The 19,328-nt window shown below is 45.0% G+C and overlaps 1 protein-coding gene across 4 annotated transcripts in view; it reads right to left on the minus strand.

Moving 5' to 3' along the window:
- CRTC3 (CREB regulated transcription coactivator 3) overlaps nt 1-17,339 on the minus strand; it is a 96,069-nt gene extending 78,730 nt beyond the window's left edge. For 2 of the 4 annotated variants that reach the window (XR_009492112.1, XR_009492111.1), the window contains exons 1-2: nt 17,042-17,323; nt 7,677-7,775 (exon numbers count right to left, since the gene is read on the minus strand). Coding sequence is in view for 2 of the 4 variants with exons in the window: in XM_024982322.1 (XP_024838090.1) it covers nt 7,677-7,775; nt 17,042-17,173 (231 nt within the window). In the remaining 2 variants the exon portion in view is untranslated. Of the gene's footprint in view, nt 1-7,676; nt 7,776-17,041 lie in introns of all 4 variants that reach the window. The other 2 variants (XM_024982322.1, XM_024982323.2) reach the window with 2 other exon arrangements.
- Between the last annotated feature and the right edge of the window lie 1,989 nt (nt 17,340-19,328).

The following is a 19,328-nucleotide window of genomic DNA, read 5'->3' on the forward strand; positions in this document are numbered from 1 at the left end:
TGTTTCAATTCAACCAATAAATCTTCTGTCAATCATTTTTGAAAGAATCTTATAAAAATTTTAAAGGAAATGCAGCAATGGAAAGCCATTAACATGGAACCAGGATTTGTAATTTCGGTTTCTCCTATATACTTGCTACAGGAACTCTGGGCCTCACTACACCCCTGTGTATTGGGAGTGGGTCTCAGAAAAATCAGGTTCCACATCTGGCCCACATCTTGCTGCCTGCAACAGGGTTTTCTCCCATCAGACTGTTTCCTAAATTAGTTAGATCTTATAAACTCTCAGTTACAAATAAGATGACCCAACTTTTTTTAAAGAAGTCAGAAATGTCAAACATGTGATTAGTTTTTAGTGACACAGTTTGAAAGAACTAGATGAGTTATGTGAAGGTTAGGAAAGGACAGTTGCACCCAGAGAGTGCTATACAAATAGATGTCCTCTGTGTCTCTCTGTAGCTGCCTGACAATCAGGCTGCACAGTCAACAGAGGCCCTGGCTGTCATGCGGACTGAAACACGCCAGAGACCAGCTGGCCCTCCCCTGACCCTCAGAGAGAGGACAACACTCAGTTCCTCTCTCTGCCTTCCATGTACACAAGCCAGGCCCTGCCCAGAAACGGGAGGGCTGTGACCCTACCCATTCCTGACTGATGACCTGCCTCTTGCTAAGGGCTATCAGAACATAGCCTGAAAAGCTTACTTTGGTTTACTCATCAGGTAACTCTGTGTTCTCCAAACAAGAGCCCAATGGATTAGATGAAGAGTATACTTTCAGATCCTCCATTAGAATAGAAAATTAGTCTTTAACCAATATTAACACAGTACTATGCTTACCAACTGGAGAAGGCAATGGCAACCCACTCCAGTACTCTTGACTGGAAAATCCCATGGGCGGAGGAGCCTGGTAGGCTACAGTCCATGGTGTCGCTAAGAGTCGGACACAACTGAGTGACTTCACTTTTCATTTTCATGCATTGGAGAAGGAAATGGCAACCCACTCCAGTGTTCTTGCCTGGAGAATCCCAGGGACAGGGGAGCCTGGTGGGCTGCTGTCTATGGGGTCACACAGAGTCGGACACAACTGAAGTGACTTAGCAGCAGCAGCAGCATGCTTACCAACTAATGTATGCAAGATCAAGTAGAACAGTAGAAGTGAAAACATTCTGTAAACTCCAAAAGGATCTATAAACAAAAAGGAAGTGGAATGTGTTTAAATAATACTTGACTCAAGAACCTCTGCTTCTGTACCATGTTCATGGATTAGAAGACTCAGTATTAAAACATCAGTTTTAGATTCACCATCATTATAGATTCAATGAAATCCCAATTAAAATCCAAGCAGGCCTTTCTGTAGAAGTCAATAAGCTGAGTCTAAAATTCTATGGATAAGCAAAGGAACTAAAATAAGCAAAAAAATTTTGAAAAAGACCAAAGCTAAAGGACTCCTGTTACCTGTTTTCAAGTCTTCCTGTAAAGGTACAGCAATCAAAACAGTGTGATATTAGCGAAATGATGGAACAGAAGTGGAACAGAAGACAGAGTCCAAAAACAGACCCACACATATATGGTCAATTGATTTTCAACAAAGGAGCCAAAGTGGGACTTCCAGTGGCTCAGACTCTGCACTCCCAATGCAGGGCCCCAAGTCTGATCCCTGGTCAGGGAACTAGATCCCACATGCCAAAACTAAGAGTTCACATGACCCAACTAAAGATCCTGCATGTAGCAAGGAAGAAGGAAGATCTCGATGCTGCAACTAAGATCCAGTGCAGTCAAATAAAGAAGTAAATAAAAATATTAAAAGGTGCCAAGGCAGATTCAGTAGGGAAAGGAAAGTCTTCTCAACAAATGATGCTCAACAACTCGACATCCATATGCAAAAAGAGCCCTCCAACCCACTCTTTGCATCACATTAAAAAAATTAACTTGAAATTACTGAAGTATAAAACCTAAAACTATAAAACTTCTGAAGAACACATTGGAAAAAAAAGTCTTTCTGACTCTGAATTAAACAAAGAAGTCTTAGATAAAATATAAAAGATAAATCATAAAAGAACAAATTTTGATAAACTGGACCTCATCAAAATGTAAAACTTATGCTCTTCAAAACTTTAAGAAAATTAAAATAACCCACATAAAATAACCAAATAAAATAAAATTAAGATAACCCACAGATCAGGACAAACTGTCAAATACATATCTATTGAAGAAAAGGTATCCAAAATAAATAAAGAACTCTAACTATTTAATAATAATAAGAAGAAAACTCCTTTTTAAAACTGGGCAAAAAATTTAAACAGACACTTCTTCAAAGAAGAGATAAGAATGGCAATAAGCATACAAAAAGATGCTCAATATCGTAAGTCATCTCGTACTGTGCATGCTAAGTCACTTCAGTCGTGTCTGACTCTTTGCAATCCCATGGACTATAGCCTGCCAGGCTTCTCTGTCTATGGGATTTCCCAGGCAAGAATATTGGAGTAGGTTGCCATGCCCTCTTAAGTCATTAGAAAAATGCAAATTAAAACTTCAGTGAAATACCACTACACATGTACTAGAATGATCAACTTTTTAAAACTGATACACTACCACCTCACACCCACTAGGATGCTGCTGCTGGGGCTGTTATCAAAAAAAAAAAAAAAATTCAAATAAAACCAGCAAATAGTAACAACAATGTGGAGAAACTGGAACCTTTGTACACTGTTGGCAGGAATGCAAAATGCTGTAGCCACTGTAGAAAACAGTATGGGGGTCCCTCAAACCATTAAAAATGGGATTAGCATGTGATTCAGCAATCCCACTTCTGGGTATGCATCAGAAAGAATTCAAAGCAGGATCTCACAGAGGTGTTTGCATACCCATGTTCATAGTAGCATTATTCATAACAGCCAAGATGTAGAAGCAACCCAAGTGTCCATCAGTAGATGAATGGGTAAACAAAATGTGGCATATATATACAATGAAGTGTTATTCAACCTTGAACAGGAAGGAAATCCTGTCACATGCTGCAATATGAATGAGCCTCAAGGGCATTATGCTAAATGAGCCAGTCACAAAAAGACAAGTATTATATGACTTCACTTATATAATGTACCTAGAGTGGTCAGAGTCATAGAGACAGAAGTAGAACAGTGGTTGCCAGAGGCTGGAGAATGAAGGAATAGAGTTGCTGTTTAACGGGTATGGAGTTCCAGTTTTATAAGATGAAAATGTTCAGGAGATTGGCTGCACCACAACGTGTATATGTTCAACACTACTCAACTGCACACTTAAAAATGGTGACGATGATAAGCTTTGTGTTGTGCTTTTTAAATCATAATTAAAAAGATAAATAAACTGAAATACCAAGGGCTGGAGAAAGTGCAGAGTCTCTGGAACCTTGCTGGCAGGAATGTGAAATGGTACAGCCACTGTGTACAGTAGTTTGGCAGTCTTTCACAAAGGTAAACACACACTTACGTTTGATCCAAAAGTTCTGCCACGAGGTGTTCACACAAAAGCTGGATGTGAGTATTTTCACTCACAACTTCCCCAAGGTGGAAACCATCCAAGTGCTCACCAAGTGATGAATGGATAAACAAGTTATAGTCTCTCCCTCCAGTGGAATACTACTCAGCCACAGACAGAACCAAGTATTGATAACTGGGCTCCCCTGGTGGCTCAGTGGTAAAGAATCCACCTGCCAACGCAGGGTACTCGGGTTCCATCCCTGAGTTGGGACCATCCCCTGGAAAAGGAAATGGCAATCCACTCCAGTATTCTTGCCTGAGAAATCCCATGGACAGAGGAGCCTGGTGGGCTACAGTCCGTGGGGTCACAAAAGACACACGGACACAACTCCGCGACTAAACAACAACTGATAACTGCAGTGTAGTGGGCTGAATCATGTTCCTCCAAGAAGATCTGTTCAAGTCATAACCCCAAATACCTGTGAATGTGATTTATTTGGGAAGAGAATCTTTGCAGATGCAAACACATTGCTGCTGCTGCTAAGTTGCTTCAGTCGTGTCCGACTCTACGCTACCCCAGAGACAGCAGCTCACCAGGCTCCCCCGTCCCTGGGATTCTCCAGGCAAGAACACTGGAGTGGGTTGCCATTTCCTTCTCCAATGCATGAAAGTGAAAAGTTAAAGTGAAGTCGCTCAGTCGTGTCCGACTCTTCACGACCCCATGGACTGCAGCCCACCAGGCTCCTCCGTCCATGGGATTTTCCAGGCGAGAGTACTGGAGTGGGTTGCCATTGAGGTTATACTGGATTAGGGTGGTGTCTTTATAAGAGAAGGAAGGGAGTATTCGAACACAGGCAAACAGGAAAGGCCATATGGAATAGAGGCCAAGAGTGCAGTGACAGCACCCAAGCCAAGGGACACCAAGGACTGGCGGCAGCCAAGAGACGCTCGGAGGAGACGAGGAGATAGAGTCTTCCCTGGAGTCCCCAGAGAGTATAGCCTTATGGACTTGACTTCAGACTTTCAGCCTCAGAACTGTGACAGAATCAATTTCTGTTGTTTAAAATGTAAGCCACCTAGTTGGTGGTATTTTGCTATGGCAGCTCTAAGAAACACATACATGCTACAATAGGGGTGAGTGAGTCTCAAATGCAATTTCTATGTCAACAAATTCTGCTTCTGATTCCATGTGGAGGACACTCTGGAAGAGGCAAAACTGCAGATAAGTGGTTCCAGAGGCAGGAGGTGGGGATGGAAACAGATTACAAAGGGATGTTAAGGGAACTTTTGCAGGATGATGAAACTGTTCTTAACTTGGATTGTGGTGGTAATTATACAATGTAAAACTGTGAATCATAGAGAGGTCAGGGCTTCCCTGGTGACTCAGTGGTAAAGAATCTGCCTGCCAACACGGGAGACACGGGTTCAATTCCTGATCTGAGAAGATCCCATGTGCCTCAGAGCAACTAAGCCCATATGCCACAACCACTGAGCCCGTGCTCTAGAGCCAGAGAGCCGGAGAGCCGAAACTACTGAGCCCACACATAGCATAAGCCCATGAGCTCTAGACACCATACGCCACGAGAGAAAGCACCGCAACGAGAAGCCCACGCACTGCAACTAGAGGCTAGTCCCCCCTTGCTACTTGTACTGTATACAAATTAAACCCTAAAACTGTTGGCTTAAAAATAATTTATGCTTCTGGGATTCCCTTTTTTTCTCAGTTTGACAAGTCTCTTGGGAAGGGGCTCCTATCAGCCTAATCAGGGAAAATGTGAGGACCAAAATACCAGTAATAGTTAGAGATTACAACCCATCGGATAATATAAGAAATCACTAAACCATATAAATATGTAGAAATAAATAAATGTATAAATTGAAAGTGTGATGAGAATCCAGATAAATTACCTCCTCACAAAATACATATTAATTACAAAGAAGAGTAACTTTAGAGTGGAGAAGACTGACAAACACCACCTGAATTAAGTGATAAAAGTGAACATCATGCAAATGAAAAATCCCCCACTTCACTGGATACAAAATTAAAATCAATTTTGGCTATTCCTGCCAAAGACGCATAATCTAAATCTAATCTTGAAGAAACATCAGACAAACCCCAATCGAGGGATATTCTGCAAAAGAACTGGCTTGCGACCTTCAGAAGTGGCAAGGTCACACAATTCAAAAATGATTTTTTTAATGTCATAAATAAAAGACGGAAAAATTGTCCAGAAGGGGCTAAAGACAATGTATGTGCTCTGAACTCTATCCTTTTGCTGTCAAGGACAGTAAAGGGACATCTAGGGGAAACCTGAATGGGGTCTCAGGATCAAATATCAATAATGTGTCCACAGCCATACCACCCTGAAGGTGCCCAAGCTTGTCAAATGGTAGTAACACATCACTGTTAATTTCCTGATTTCACGGCTCTATTCAGCTCATGTAGAACAATAGCCTTGCTGGTGGGAAATATACATGGTCGAGTATTTGGGGCTGACAGGGCATGAGATCAGCAACTTATTCTCAAGGGGGAAAACAGAGCTATTTTTACTGTACTCCCAACTTTTCTATAAGTTTGCAATTGCTTCAAAGTTTAGAAATTACTCAGAGAAAGAATCCTGGGGAGCCCAGGGCCTGTCACTTTATCTCATCCAATATACCAGGGGAGGGACACTACAGTTCGTTCTGTATTCCTCCAAGGCTGACAGGAGTACCACAAAATTGGAATCTCAAACCCAGTACCCCTTAGCGATGGCCTATTTTCTGAAGCACGAACTCCAGCATAAAGTAGAGATCTAATTTATTTGGATACTGAATGACCCAATAGGCCAAGATGTAAGATAGCTTGACTGCTAGAAGTGGCTTTCTAACGCAGGCCTTATTATGGTGAGATTCCAAAGTCATTATACTCAAGACAAGATTCCAGTGTACTAAGGCACAAACCGGTTCACAGAGTACTTTTTCCACCTTATACTTAAGAGTTTCTATCAGCACTCTCAAACGGAAGCCTCCGTTTAAATAATATTACTTCTGCTTTACGGGACATCATCAAACAAGTGAACCAGATTTCACCACAGAGAAAGAAGACAGTACTTTTAAAATAGAGAGGCATCTAAATGAATACAGTTATACTTCATTTTAAAGTTTATATCTCAGATTTAACACTTAATCTTAAATTGTGTTAACGAAAATGTCAGGCTCCTAATTTTTCAGAGACTGCTGCTGCTAAGTCGCTTCAGTCATGTCCAACTCTGTGCGACCCCATAGACGGCAGCTCACCAGGCTCCCCCGTCCCTGGGATTCTCCAGGCAAGAACACTGGAGTGGGTTGCCATTTCCTTCTCCAATGCATGAAAGTGAAAAGTTAAAGTGAAGTCGCTCAGTCATGTCCAACTCTTAGCGACCCCATGGACTGTAGCCTACCAGGCTCCTCCATCCATGGGATTCTCCAGGCAAGAGTACTGGCGTGGGTTGCCATTACCTTCTCGATACCTAAATCTAATTCAGATTTCAACAACAATATCATATACCATTGTCTAAATCACTGATTCCACATTGTTTTGAATAAGGCTTTCAATAACATGAGTGATTAAAGCACTCTGTGACGCTACTCCTCTAAACAAAATATTGACCACTTATCTGTGCCATAGATTTGTCCTGTCTGATACAGTGGAAGCCAGTCACATAAAGGTGGTGAAACATAACTGGTACAAATTAAGATATGCTTTAAGTGCAAAATACACATGAGATTTCAAAGACTTCATTTAAAAAAAGAAGATGATGAAATATCTCATTAATTTTTTAATACTGATTATATGTTGAAATAATATTATTCTGGATAGACTGGGTCAAATAATTATTGAAATTATTTAAGCAATATTAAAATTAATTACACTGATTTCTTTCTCTTTAACACGGTTTAAATGAAGGAATGTTTAACTGATGTATGTAGCTCACAGTGTATTTCCACTGCTACATTAGACCATTTGCGAAACGGATTTCCCAGAACACTACTGAACTTTATCCTTTCATATCTAATCTTTTCAAGGAAAATTTTTGCCTCTTTTACACTCCACTCAGTTCAAAGAAAGTATAGTAAGTATTGGGAATTCCCTGGTGGCCCAGTAGTTAGGACTCTGCTTTCACTGCTGAGGGCCTGGGTTCGATCCCTGGCCAGGGAGCTGAGATTTCACGAGGTGTGAAGGAAGCAAGCATCTCGGGTACCTGGAACTCGGGGGCACTGCTCCGCAGCTGGCTCACGTTGGGCAAGGATCCTCCGTGGTACTGTGTAAGGCGCAGCTGCTGAAGCTTCTGAAACTGAACCTGGGGACAGAGAGAGTTCAAAGCTGTTGAGACACGACAGCAAAGAGCTGAAAGAAGCATCGAAGTACAGTGTTATGCAGCGACATGGTTCAAGAGTGAAAGTCTTGGTTTCAATTTCTTCTCTACTTAAAACCTTCCAGTTTCCGGGGCTTTCTGGGTTTTGATTCGTCTATTTTAGGGAAAGAATTTATCCATGTTCTAAATGTCCCAGGCATGACTCAAAGACCTTCTTGCACAGTCTTTGAGTGCATATGTGTGTGGGGGGCAGGGGGCGGAGGGGGGAGGCGGCGCATGCAAGCACAATCTTTAACAGCAATAAAAGAAATTTCTTAAAAAAAAAAATAAGCCACTGCCCATGATTCTAACATACTATCTTCCCTTCTCCATGCTCTTTTCCAGTCTCCATTTACTTTTAAGTGTAATAACTGCACTGGGACTTCCCTGGTGGTCCAGTGGTTAAGGATCCTCCTTCCAGTGCAGGGGACGTGGGTTCGATCTCTGGTTGGGAAACTAAGATCCCACATACTGCAGGGCAACTGAGCCCACGCTATAACTAGAAAAAGCCTGCATGCCCCAACAAAGACCCAGCACAGCCAAAATTTAAAAAAAAAACAACTGCACAGTGGTGATCACAATATAGGCACAAGTCTGCAAGCTTACATCACAACTCTTTTTTCTATGATATTATATAAGCATTTTAAATGGCTACATAACATTTCTTCTTCAGCATTACTGACTTAGAATACATTTCAAAGAGTGATTGCTAAGTCTTGGGTTTGGGCTTTTAGATGGCTCTCAATACACACTGCCAAAATGTTTTCCCAGAGGGTATACCAATGTATATGTGAGGAAACTGTTGGGCCAAAAACTCACTAACACGGGATATTATCCTTAATTAGGGGAAAGAAGGAGACCAATTCAACAGGTATAACATGGTGTCCCACTGTTTTAATATGCTTTTCTTCTGTAAGTTCTTTCTTGCTTCATTTTTCAAAAGGCAGTAAACTGGTTACGGTCCTTGTAAATCCCAGAGTGGTCCAGTTTGATCTTTGAGAGTTCTGTTTCTAAAACAATAAATTACCTCTGTGGTTATATAACCCTTGGCACTTGTAATTCATGTAGGGAAGAAGGGGGTAGCTGGGAACCCTGAGGCAGAGTTGTGCCCTTTCGTTACTCTGTCTTTGCCTAATAATCATAAAAAGTGCCAGCTATGAGCCCCGAAGATGAGCCAGATGCTGTCCTCAGATGCTATGCCCACTTTATCCCTCACCCTCTCAACAACCACCAAGGGAGACCAAGTGCTCCTGCTTTTACAGCCCTGGAAACCCAGACTTAGGGAAGGTCAGAGACCTGCCCAAGGTCGCACCGTGGAGGGGCCTGAGCTATGGCAAACTCAAAACCCACATTCTTCTTTCTGCCGTGTTCCTCTCCTTTGATCCATTTCTTCCTCAGTGATCACACTATTCACAAGCTCAGGGAAAAGCAACCAAAAGCTCCGCTGAGCCTATGGTGTGCTCTGGTTTTTTGTTTTTACATTTATTATGAAAACTTTCAAATACATACAAAATAGAGATGAGTATAATGAAACCCCATCTCTTCATCTTCCAGTTCCAACAATGATCAGCTTACATCCAACCTTGATTCATCTTTATCTCCATCTTCACCCATTACACTCCACTGAAAGCCAGACAGCCTAGCATTCCATATTTCAATAGGTATCTCCAAAGATAAGGGCTTGTATCTGTCTGGAGGTTATAAAGGCATATCATATAAAACCCTTTGGCAGCTTTAGCTTCCTTATACCCACAGTGCTTGATTTTTCATAAACATGGCACAGGGAAACGGTAATAATCTATTAATCAAAACTCAGATCTGAGAGTTAAATACTAGTGGGAGGCCATGGTAAGCTTTTCCCATCTATCAGCTAAGTTATCAGTATAAAGTCTCAGCTTTTGATTTTAACATTCTCAACCGGAAACATTTGACTCTCTGTCCTTGAGATTCTCTAGACAAAATTCTCAGCCCCCTTGATCTAAAGCTTTTGATTCCTTCTTCCATCAACCCATCCACTTACTCACTTACATAAAAATGGTAAACTGTGTGTTGGGTACAGTGCCAGGCACCAGCTTACTAAGATGAACATGTGCCAAAGTCTCTGCCTTCAGGGAGTTCTCATAAAGGTTTAAACTCTTACCCAAAAGCTTTGACACTTCAACCAAGCTGAGTTCTGGATCTAGCTAGAGATCTGCCTTCAGCTGAACTGGAGGCCCTCCCCACATCTCCTGTATCTGCTGGCTCTACCAAAATGCCCATTTCTAGAGTTTTCAGAGAGGGCTGGTTGTACCACAGTAAAAAAGAGCGCTGGATTTGGAATGGGAAGACCTGACTTCGTAACCTGGCATTCCCATGTGGTTGCACAAATCACTTTACTGCCTACTTCACAAAGATGATGGAAGGATTAAAGTCAGAGAACAGATGTGACAGTGGTGTGTAAGGGTCTGGGACAACTGCTCAAAACACCATTAGTGCTGATATCTTCAGCTATCTCCTAAACTACTGAGTAATTCTGATGCCCTCCTCTTTTGAAATTGAGAACGAGCGAGCTAGAAAGAACCTCAGCGATGGTCTCCAATACCATCATGCTTACTGACAAGGAAAATGAGGACCAAAGAATGAGTGGCCTGAGACAGAGGTCTTGGACCATCAGGCTATAGGCCATGGTTAGCCTACAGAATTCTGTTCGACCCACATGGTACTGACCCACTTGTTTTAAATTTTAAAACATTGCAAGAAGGCACAAAAATCTGGATTTCCATCTTCTCTTGATTGAAAGATCTGACAAACACTGAACCCATATTCTTGCATGGCAACAAGGCATGGAGCTGTGAGATGTGGCATGAAGTTTAGACAGGGCTTGGGTTCTCTGGTTTCCCCAAGTCCTCACTGTACCCTGTTATCCTCCCTATGGCCTGAGATCAGTGACCATTTACCACCTCCTTCCTGATCCCTCCATTCATTTTTTTACCTCACCTGGTACCTTGAGTTAGCAACTTTTAGCCTATAGGCATAACACTTTTTTTTTCAATTTTTTAAAAAGTCTAAAAAATTTTTATTTTATATTGGACTATAGTTGATTTACAATGTTGTGCTTGATTCAGATGTACAGCAATGTGATTGATTTATAAATATATATATATTCTTTTTCAAATTCTCTTCCCATTTAGGATATTACAGAATATTGAACAGAGTTCCTGTGCTGTACAGTTGAGGTTGGTTATCTTTTTTTTTTTTTTTGTCTCATACTTTAGTGGAATTTCCTCTAATGTCTATAAAAATGAGATCTAAGTCTCACCAATTCCTTTTTGAAAAAGTCTTATCAAGAGTCAACACAATTCCCCTCAAAAATCCCAGCAGGCCTCTTCACAGAAACTGACATGACAATTCTAAAATTTATGGATAAGTGAATGAGCTAGAGTAGCCAAAGCAATTTTTAAGAACAGTAAAGACACAAGCCTTAAGTTACCTCATTTTGAGAGTGATTATAAAGCTATCATAATCCAGACAGTGTGCTACTGTTCAAAAGAAAGATGAACAGATCAACAGAAACAGGAGAGAGTCCAAAAACAGACCCACACATATATGGCCAATTGACTTTTGACCAGTGTCACAGCAGTTCAGTGGAGAACTGTTTTCAGCAAATGCCGCTAGTACCCCTGGATATCTCAGTGGGGGAGAAAAGCAGTTGAGCATATAGATATTCAGTGTGACAACCATAATCAAACCCTAGAACTGGCCATGCAAGCTTCCACAAAATGAGGAACACTGTAGACCCACAGTCCATAGGGTTACTGTGAGAACTACATGAGACAATGAATGGAAAGTGATCAGCACAATGCCTGGCAAAGCGATAACACTCCATAGTCAAACCACATCTAATCTTTATCCTCCCCTCTCTCTGTTCCTCTCCCAGAGGCCTCACTATACCCTATCTATTGCCTGTTTTAATACAAAAGTGATGTGCATGCATGCCCAGTCATGTCTGACTTTCTGCGACCCCAAGGACTGCAGCCCACCAGTCTCCTCTGACCATGGAAGTTTCCAGGCAAGAATACTAAAGCAGGTTGCCACTTCCTACTCCAGGGGATCTTCCTGAGCCAGGGCCTAAGCCCACATCACTTGCATCTCCTGCACTGGCAGGCAGACTCTTTACCATGCACCACTTGGGAAGCCCAAGAAAGTGATAGTTCCTCCCAAATAGTCAAGCAAAATTAACATTCCAGGTTGATGTGGCATTTATCCTGTGGCTTCTCAACACTACCAGTTGTCCTTCAAAGCCAGACTTCTTAAACAGGTTCCCAACCCTTTCCCTGCTTCCTTGATTCAAGCCCTCAATGCCTCGCAAGCTCCCTTCTACCCAGTATGCTGTGGATGTGGTGGCTCTCAGCAAGGTCACCAACAACCTCCAAATGACTAGACCAGAGGCTGGGTCTTTATCACATCAGACTAGCCAGCAGCACCGGGCTCGGCTGGTCCACCTTCCCTTCTCTGAACCGTAATCCTCCTGGCTTTTTTCCTACCTCTCTGTCTACTCTTCAGTCATCTTTGTGGGCTCATCCTTCTCGGCTGTCGTTCAGTCTTGTCCGACTTTGTGACCCCATGGACTACAGCGTGCCAGGCTTTCCTGTCTTTCACCATGTCCCAGAGTTTACTCACACTCGTGTCCATTGAGTCAATGATGCCATCCAACCATCTCATCCTCTGTCGCCCCTTCTCCTCCCTTCCTCCTTTACCTCTCCTTTAAATGGTGCAGCTCCTTGGACATCTCCTAGGCCCTTTGCATGTTTCATTCTGCAGCAGAGGTTACAAACTCAAGAGCATAGGGGTGTCAAGTATGGAAGGCAAATAAGCGAAGCAGGCTAGAATCACTTGTGAGGAAACCACAGGGAATGAGGAGGTCTGTGGCAGAATGAAGGACATGTCCATGCCTTGTCTAAGGGGGGCAGCTGCCATTCAGCAGTCATACAGAAATGGACAGTAAGTGTTGTTAGATAATCTCATTTTTCAAAAGAAGCCAGAGTCCAGATTTTAATGTAAAAATCTCAATATTCACTGTTGGCCCTAATTAAAAAAAACCAAAACATTTGGGGCCTCCCACCAAAGAAATTGAAAAAAAAAAAAATCACACAGCCAAATTACAATTCAGGCCACCAATCTGTAAGATCTGTTCTAGAAATTCTTCCTAGGCAGCAGAATCTATTCCTGCTGCTACCAACCAAAGAGACCCCCCCAGTTAAGACTTCCTTCTTGAGCTCCAGAAGTGCATGGACAACCGTCTGCTGAACCATCTCTACTTAAGTGCCTCATGCGCACCTCAAACTCAGCCATCTCCTGACACCGAGTCTGCTCCCAACTTGCTCCTGCCAGCACTCCCTCTCTTAACAGAAGTGAAGTGAAAGTGCTAGTTGCTCAGTTGGTCCGACTCTTTGTGACTTCAAAGACTGTAGCCTGCCAGGCTCCTCAGTCCATGGAATTCTCCAGGCAAGGATAATGGAGTGGGTAGATATTCCCTTCTCCAGGGGGATCTTCCTGACCCAGGGATCGAACCCAGGTCTCCTGCATTGCATGCAAACTCTTTACCACCTTAGCCACCAGGGAAGCCCCTCTCAACAGAGGACACCCTGAAATGGCTCAGCTCTGAAAGCTGGAGATCATTCTTGAGTCCTCCCTCCCCCTTGGCTCCCTGGTCCATTCACCATTCTGGTCCTTTCTGCCTCCTAAGTATCAACCTGTTCACCTCTCTGCATCCTTTTCACTGCCACCATCACAACTCCTAGACTCTAAACCATTTCCCTGTGACCTCCTCCTCTGATCTATCCTACATTCGGGAGTTACAGTCATTCTTTTAAAACGTAAATCTCTCCTGGTTCAACCCCTTCAATGCCTTTCCATTGTCCTTGGGATCAAGTCCCAAATCCCCGAGAATGCTTCATCTCAAATCACCCTCTTCATTCCTTTGCTGCACCTCTGTCCCTATGCCTAAAACATTCTGCTTCCTTCAACATGCAAGTACCCTTGCCCACTCCCATTAATTCTTTATGACACTGGAAGAGGTGAGGACTCTCTACCATACCCTCCCAGCTGTTCCCCTTTCGTAATATTCATCAAAATGTGCCCTTACTTATCAAATGAATGTCTTCTCCATTAATCTTTGTCTTCCTTAGCATCCCTACAATCTATTAAGAGACACTACCGTACTATTGTCTGGAGAAGGAAATGGCAACCCACTCCAGTATTCTTGCCTGGAGAATTCCACGGACAGAGGAGCCTGGAGGGCTACAGTCCACAGGGTTGCAGAGAGTCAGACATGACTGACTGAGCGACTTCACACGCACGCACTGTACTACTGTATCCCCAGGGTCCATCCTACCCTATGCCCCCTCCCCCGACCACACACACACACACACACACTCTAGAGACTCAAAAGGTGTTTGCTAAACAAATTAATAAGATCTTTGAAGTGAGGCACCACATCTTCACCTCCCCCCACCTTTCACTCCACCCCAACATCTCCCCACTGGGCACTCAAGTACCGACAAATTAATGAATGAACAAAGGAACGGCCTCTTTCCAGGCCTATCTGCCTCCGTTTTCTTCCTCCTCTTTACCATCATCACTGAACTGATCCTCCTAGCATTCTCTTCTCAAAAATTATCCATTGCTTCCTGATAAGACTGAACCCCTAAAGCTAGAGTGGAAAATTCTCCATAATCTAATCTATCCCACCAACTAAACAAACAGGATTTAGCTCCAACTCTGATTATAAGGAGAAAGACTCAAAGCCCAGCACAGATTCAGGAAGGAAAGAGTACCTAGGTTGATTAGCAATGTCTGTTCCATCCATAAGCATGACTGCCATGGGCTGGTGATGGAAAATCAGTATATGTGCCATCAGGTTATCGATAATCTACTGAACAGGATAGATTCTTTTCCATCTGAGATCTTTGGACCCTTGGAGTTTTGGACATATGCTCAGGGAATCAAAGAATTCTCTATGAAAAGTACTTCAGCGTTGTCATTTCATTATGAAAGTTATTCCTAAAAATGTAAATAAGCAAAAATTACTAGGCAAATACAGTTATCATTTGCCTTTGTGTTTATGAACACAGCGGAGCCAAGTAGCATTCATGATTTTACTTGCAATTGGTAGACAGCAGAAATGAACATAGGCAGAATTAACATGTAAATAATGTCCTGTACAAGGTGAAGGACAAAATGACATCATAATTTTATAGTACTTAGAACAGAGAAAAGTGGTGGCTGAATTGAATTATCATATAAGGCACAGTTGGTCAAGCTTGCTAAACTCCAGATAATCTGAACTATAGGGTTTAACATGAGATTCACACTGAAAGCCTCAATTCAGTTCAGCAAAACAGCATTTATCACATTAACTTAATTCCATTTGAACTCACTGCATTTGTAACTTTGAATTTATTGGTACCTACGTTTTAGCTAATGGTTATATCACAGTTAAAGCAAAGAATTTTACATACAAGTTTACGTTTGAACATTTTTAGTAACATAATCAGACTCATTTCAGTGAACACAGGACTTGTGAAAATTAACTGCCTTTGAAAAAGTCTGTACATTACTCACGGCCTCGTTTGTCTGAGACACTTTAAACAGGATTCATGAATTAGGTGAGCAAGCAGATCAACTCTAGATATACATACAGAATGCATGTATCTGTACACATAAAATTTATGTATTTAAACAACACAGGCCCCAGCATTAATTCTCAACCATCACCCTGTCATGTTCCTCAATGGGATGGGCTTGACATGCTCATCCCGGGACACAACCAAGGTCGCAAATGGACGCCAGGCAGGTCATAAATGAGTGAAGCCAGCCAGGACACAAGGGGGAAAAAAATTGTTGAAATCCTGTCTTTTTTATCTGCATATATTTCTTCTCATGATGACAGAAAAGTAAGCATAAGAAATATTTCTGTTTCTCCTTAACTTCGCTAAAAAAAAAAAAAAAAAACCACATCAAAAATATGATAAATGGCAAGTGACACCTAGGCTCAGCAGTGGGGGATCAGGAGGGGGGATCATGACAGGGTGTGGTGTGAACTGTGGCCAGCCAGAGAAGGCGTGCGCAGCCACCACCCAGCTCCAGCCAGCGGCTGTCACATGGGAATCAGGAGTGTTATCAGGTCTCCCAATTTTAAATGTAAAGAAATGTCGGTTTTACATTTAAAATCTCTTAACTTTGATTTCTACGAAAACCCTCCCAATTCTGGCAACAGATATCCAAACACTGCTGGCCAGAAACGGACGCGTCTGCAGCTCGGGGAGCCAGGGACCACCAGTCTGCGACTCAGCTCTCCTCCGGGTTGCCCCGCACCCCGGCCCCGCCCCTGCATACCCTCCCCCATCCTCCTGATGGTCCTTCAAGGTCAGCACTCAGGATCCTCAAGGCCTGTCCCCGCTCACGCTGACCCTCCTTACCCGCAGCCCTGCGCGGACACTCCTGCTGGTTCTCCATCCTCCACTGCCTCCCTCGACAGTTACCTAACCTCGCTGGGTGTTGGTCGCGCGGCCCGCGCCTTACTAGGTTCCCCTGGACCCTCCTCGGGTCACCCGCAACGCTGTGCACCTTCCCAGTTCGTATGATACACCGGGGCCGAACTCGGTAAACCTGACGGATACAGCACCTCCACTGAGAGAGAGAAGCGAAGCCCCATACTCGATAAGGAGTCACCGCTTGATACCCATACGGACCCCAAAGCAGGCCGGGACCGTCCCCGGATGCACGGGTGCGCGGAGCTCTCCCGAGGGAGCGGGTGGGAGCCCCGGGCCCGCCCCGCCGGGCAGTCCCGGAGGACTCGCGGGCGGTGGATGTTCGGAGCAGCGAGAAGCCGCACCTCCCGCCTCCAAGCTGTTTGTGATTTCCTCCCGGGGCTCCCGGTCACCCTCCCCCTTAGGCCTCCCTCACCCGGCGGCCCGCCTTCCCGGGCTCGGCCCCTTCCCATCTCCCCGCACAGCCGGCCCCCGCGACCCTCCCACCTCCGCGGCGACCGCAGACGGTCAGCGGGTGTCGGAAGGCGGGCCCGCGCCGAGGCCGCGCGGGGGGGCGCCGGCCCCGCTCCCGGACTCCTCCCGGCCAGCTCCCGGGCCCCGCGCCCGGCCCCGCCGGCGCCTCGGCCCCGCGACCTCTCCCCGTGCCGCGGCCGCCCCCGCCCGCGCGACCCGGGCCCTCACCCGCGACAGGGTGAGGTCGGTCATGAGCTGCTCGAAGGCCCGCGTCTCCTCGGCCTGCCGCTGCGTGTGCAGCGCGATCTTCTCACTGAACTTCCGCGGGTTGGCGCTGCCGGAGCCCGGCGAGGCGGCCATGGCGCGGGCCCGGCGCCGGCAGGAGGCAGGAGACGGCGGGCGCGGGCCCTGCCTCGGCCCACCCGTCCGTCCGCAGGCCAGCCCCGGCCGCCGCCCGAATCCCGTCCTCCGGCGCGACCCGGCAGAGGAGCCGCCGCGGCCCCACCGCCAGCGAGCGGCCGGGAGCGCGCCGAGGTCCGCCCCCGCGCGCCCGGCCCCGCCCTCGGCGCGGCCCGCCCGCCGCCCGGCCCCGACCCTGCCCCGCGCCCGCCGCCGGAGGGCTTTCCCCGGCGTCCCGCGCCCGGCTCGCGACCCGCCGCGCGGACCCCGCGAGGAAACCCCCGGCTCGCGCGGCAGAGTGGGCCAGACGTGAGGGAGCAGCTAGGGTACCATTTTACTGAAGCGCTCCCTGGTAGGGCTCGCCTGGCCTTCGGATTGACGTTACAGTTTTCAAAGAGTTTGAACACCTTGCTCGCCCTCCCCAGTCAGGCCGAATTCCTTCAGTGGGGCGAAAACGGGCGACCTACGCTTGAGCAATCCTCTCCCTCGGTTCCCACCCTGTGGGGCCTAACAGCTGCCCTCCGTCCTCCGCCTCCCAGCCCGCTTCCTCCCTCGAGCTGTGTCGCTGACGGTCCGCTCGGGCCCACCCAAGAAAACAGTTACTAAATCTGGATCTCAGTTTCTAAAACCATCTCCCGAGTTTGCACGAACTTGAGACACCGTGCCCCCCCCCGCCCGGGGGTCCCCCTCTTCGCTCCTCTGCCCCGGCCCCTTTTCCAGGCTCTTTATGAGCGCCCGTGGCTTCTCTCGGACTCCAGCTCCAGCCTAGTCTGTCAGCCTCATTGGTTTTCTCCCTCTGCTGCAGCCCCCGAAGTTCCTCTCCGTAGAGATGTTGATGTGTGTAAAGAGTCCTGGACGCCTCTCAGAGTGTGTCTCTGCCTTTTGTAAACTGGTATCTATGCAGCAGCAGCGGCAGCGACTATCAGGGACACGCAGAAGATTGCAGAAAATGTTAGCGCCACCCACGCCCTCCCCTATCAAAGTTAAATGTATCAAAACATTTTGCTTCATTTACTTGGTATTTATTAAAGAAATAGAAAATCAGGCAGAACTAAAACCCCACCCTTATTCTTTATCCCTCCTCCCTAGAGATGGTCACTGGGCTCAAGTTGGTTCGTGTCATTCGCATTAATGTTTTTACATTTTTATTATATACGACATATGGATCCACCAACTGCATATGGAATACCAAATTTTATTTTTTTAATTTTACAAAAAAAGCTACATCATGCTAAATAAACTTTGACAGCTTTTTTTCATTTACCATTGCTTTTGAAATTCGTTTGTGTTGATTCTTTTAATTCCTGTGTAGTATTTCACTCTACTTTTCATGTGTCTCATAGATTGTTTTTTAGAAAATTTAATGAGAATGTATCTCTATTAGCTAGAGGCTAGTTTGATTCACTCATTATAATTGGATTTATTTCTTCTGTCTTATTTTGTACTGTTTATCATGCTTTTACTTTATATTTTCTGCTTTCTTGTTACATTGTCTGGTTTCAGTTTCAAAGAACAGAATTCATCCTAGGTAAAGTACAGAAGAGTTTACTATAGGGTATAAAATGGCTTAAGGACTTGTGTGAACGGCTGAGGAAACAGACTCTGGGTTGAAAGTTCAGAAGTGACCTGGAGACACATGCTACAGACCCAGGCCAACAAAAAAGCCACAGCTTCTTCTAAAATCTGGAAGCTACCTACTGAATTGGAAGGTTGTCACTACACTGGCCACCTCCTGGATCCTGAAGCCACCATAGAAAAATACAACAGTACTCACCAATAGAGACAGCACATATAAAGGCTCAGCTTCGCTTCCATCTCACAAATCTAATAAACAAAATTGGACTGGAAGTGCCAAAACTGCATCCAGAATCCTAGCCGCAATAACATTTAGGCAATGTAGTTATAGCCTTTCAGCTTCTGAGATATAGGAAGGCGCCGTAGGACACTGGAATGGGTGTTGAGCTAAATCCTCTATTTTCACCCACCAATTCACCAATGCAGGGATCTATCATGTCTGGGTTCTGTTGCACTGAATGACTGTTGCTGTTGTTGTTTTAACTTCCGTTTTTATTTACAGTCTTTGTTGCTGTGTGCGGGCTTCTCATGGCACTGGCTT

This window comes from Bos taurus, chromosome 21 (genome assembly GCF_002263795.3).
Source record: "Bos taurus isolate L1 Dominette 01449 registration number 42190680 breed Hereford chromosome 21, ARS-UCD2.0, whole genome shotgun sequence".
Classification (NCBI taxonomy): Eukaryota; Metazoa; Chordata; class Mammalia; order Artiodactyla; family Bovidae; genus Bos; species Bos taurus.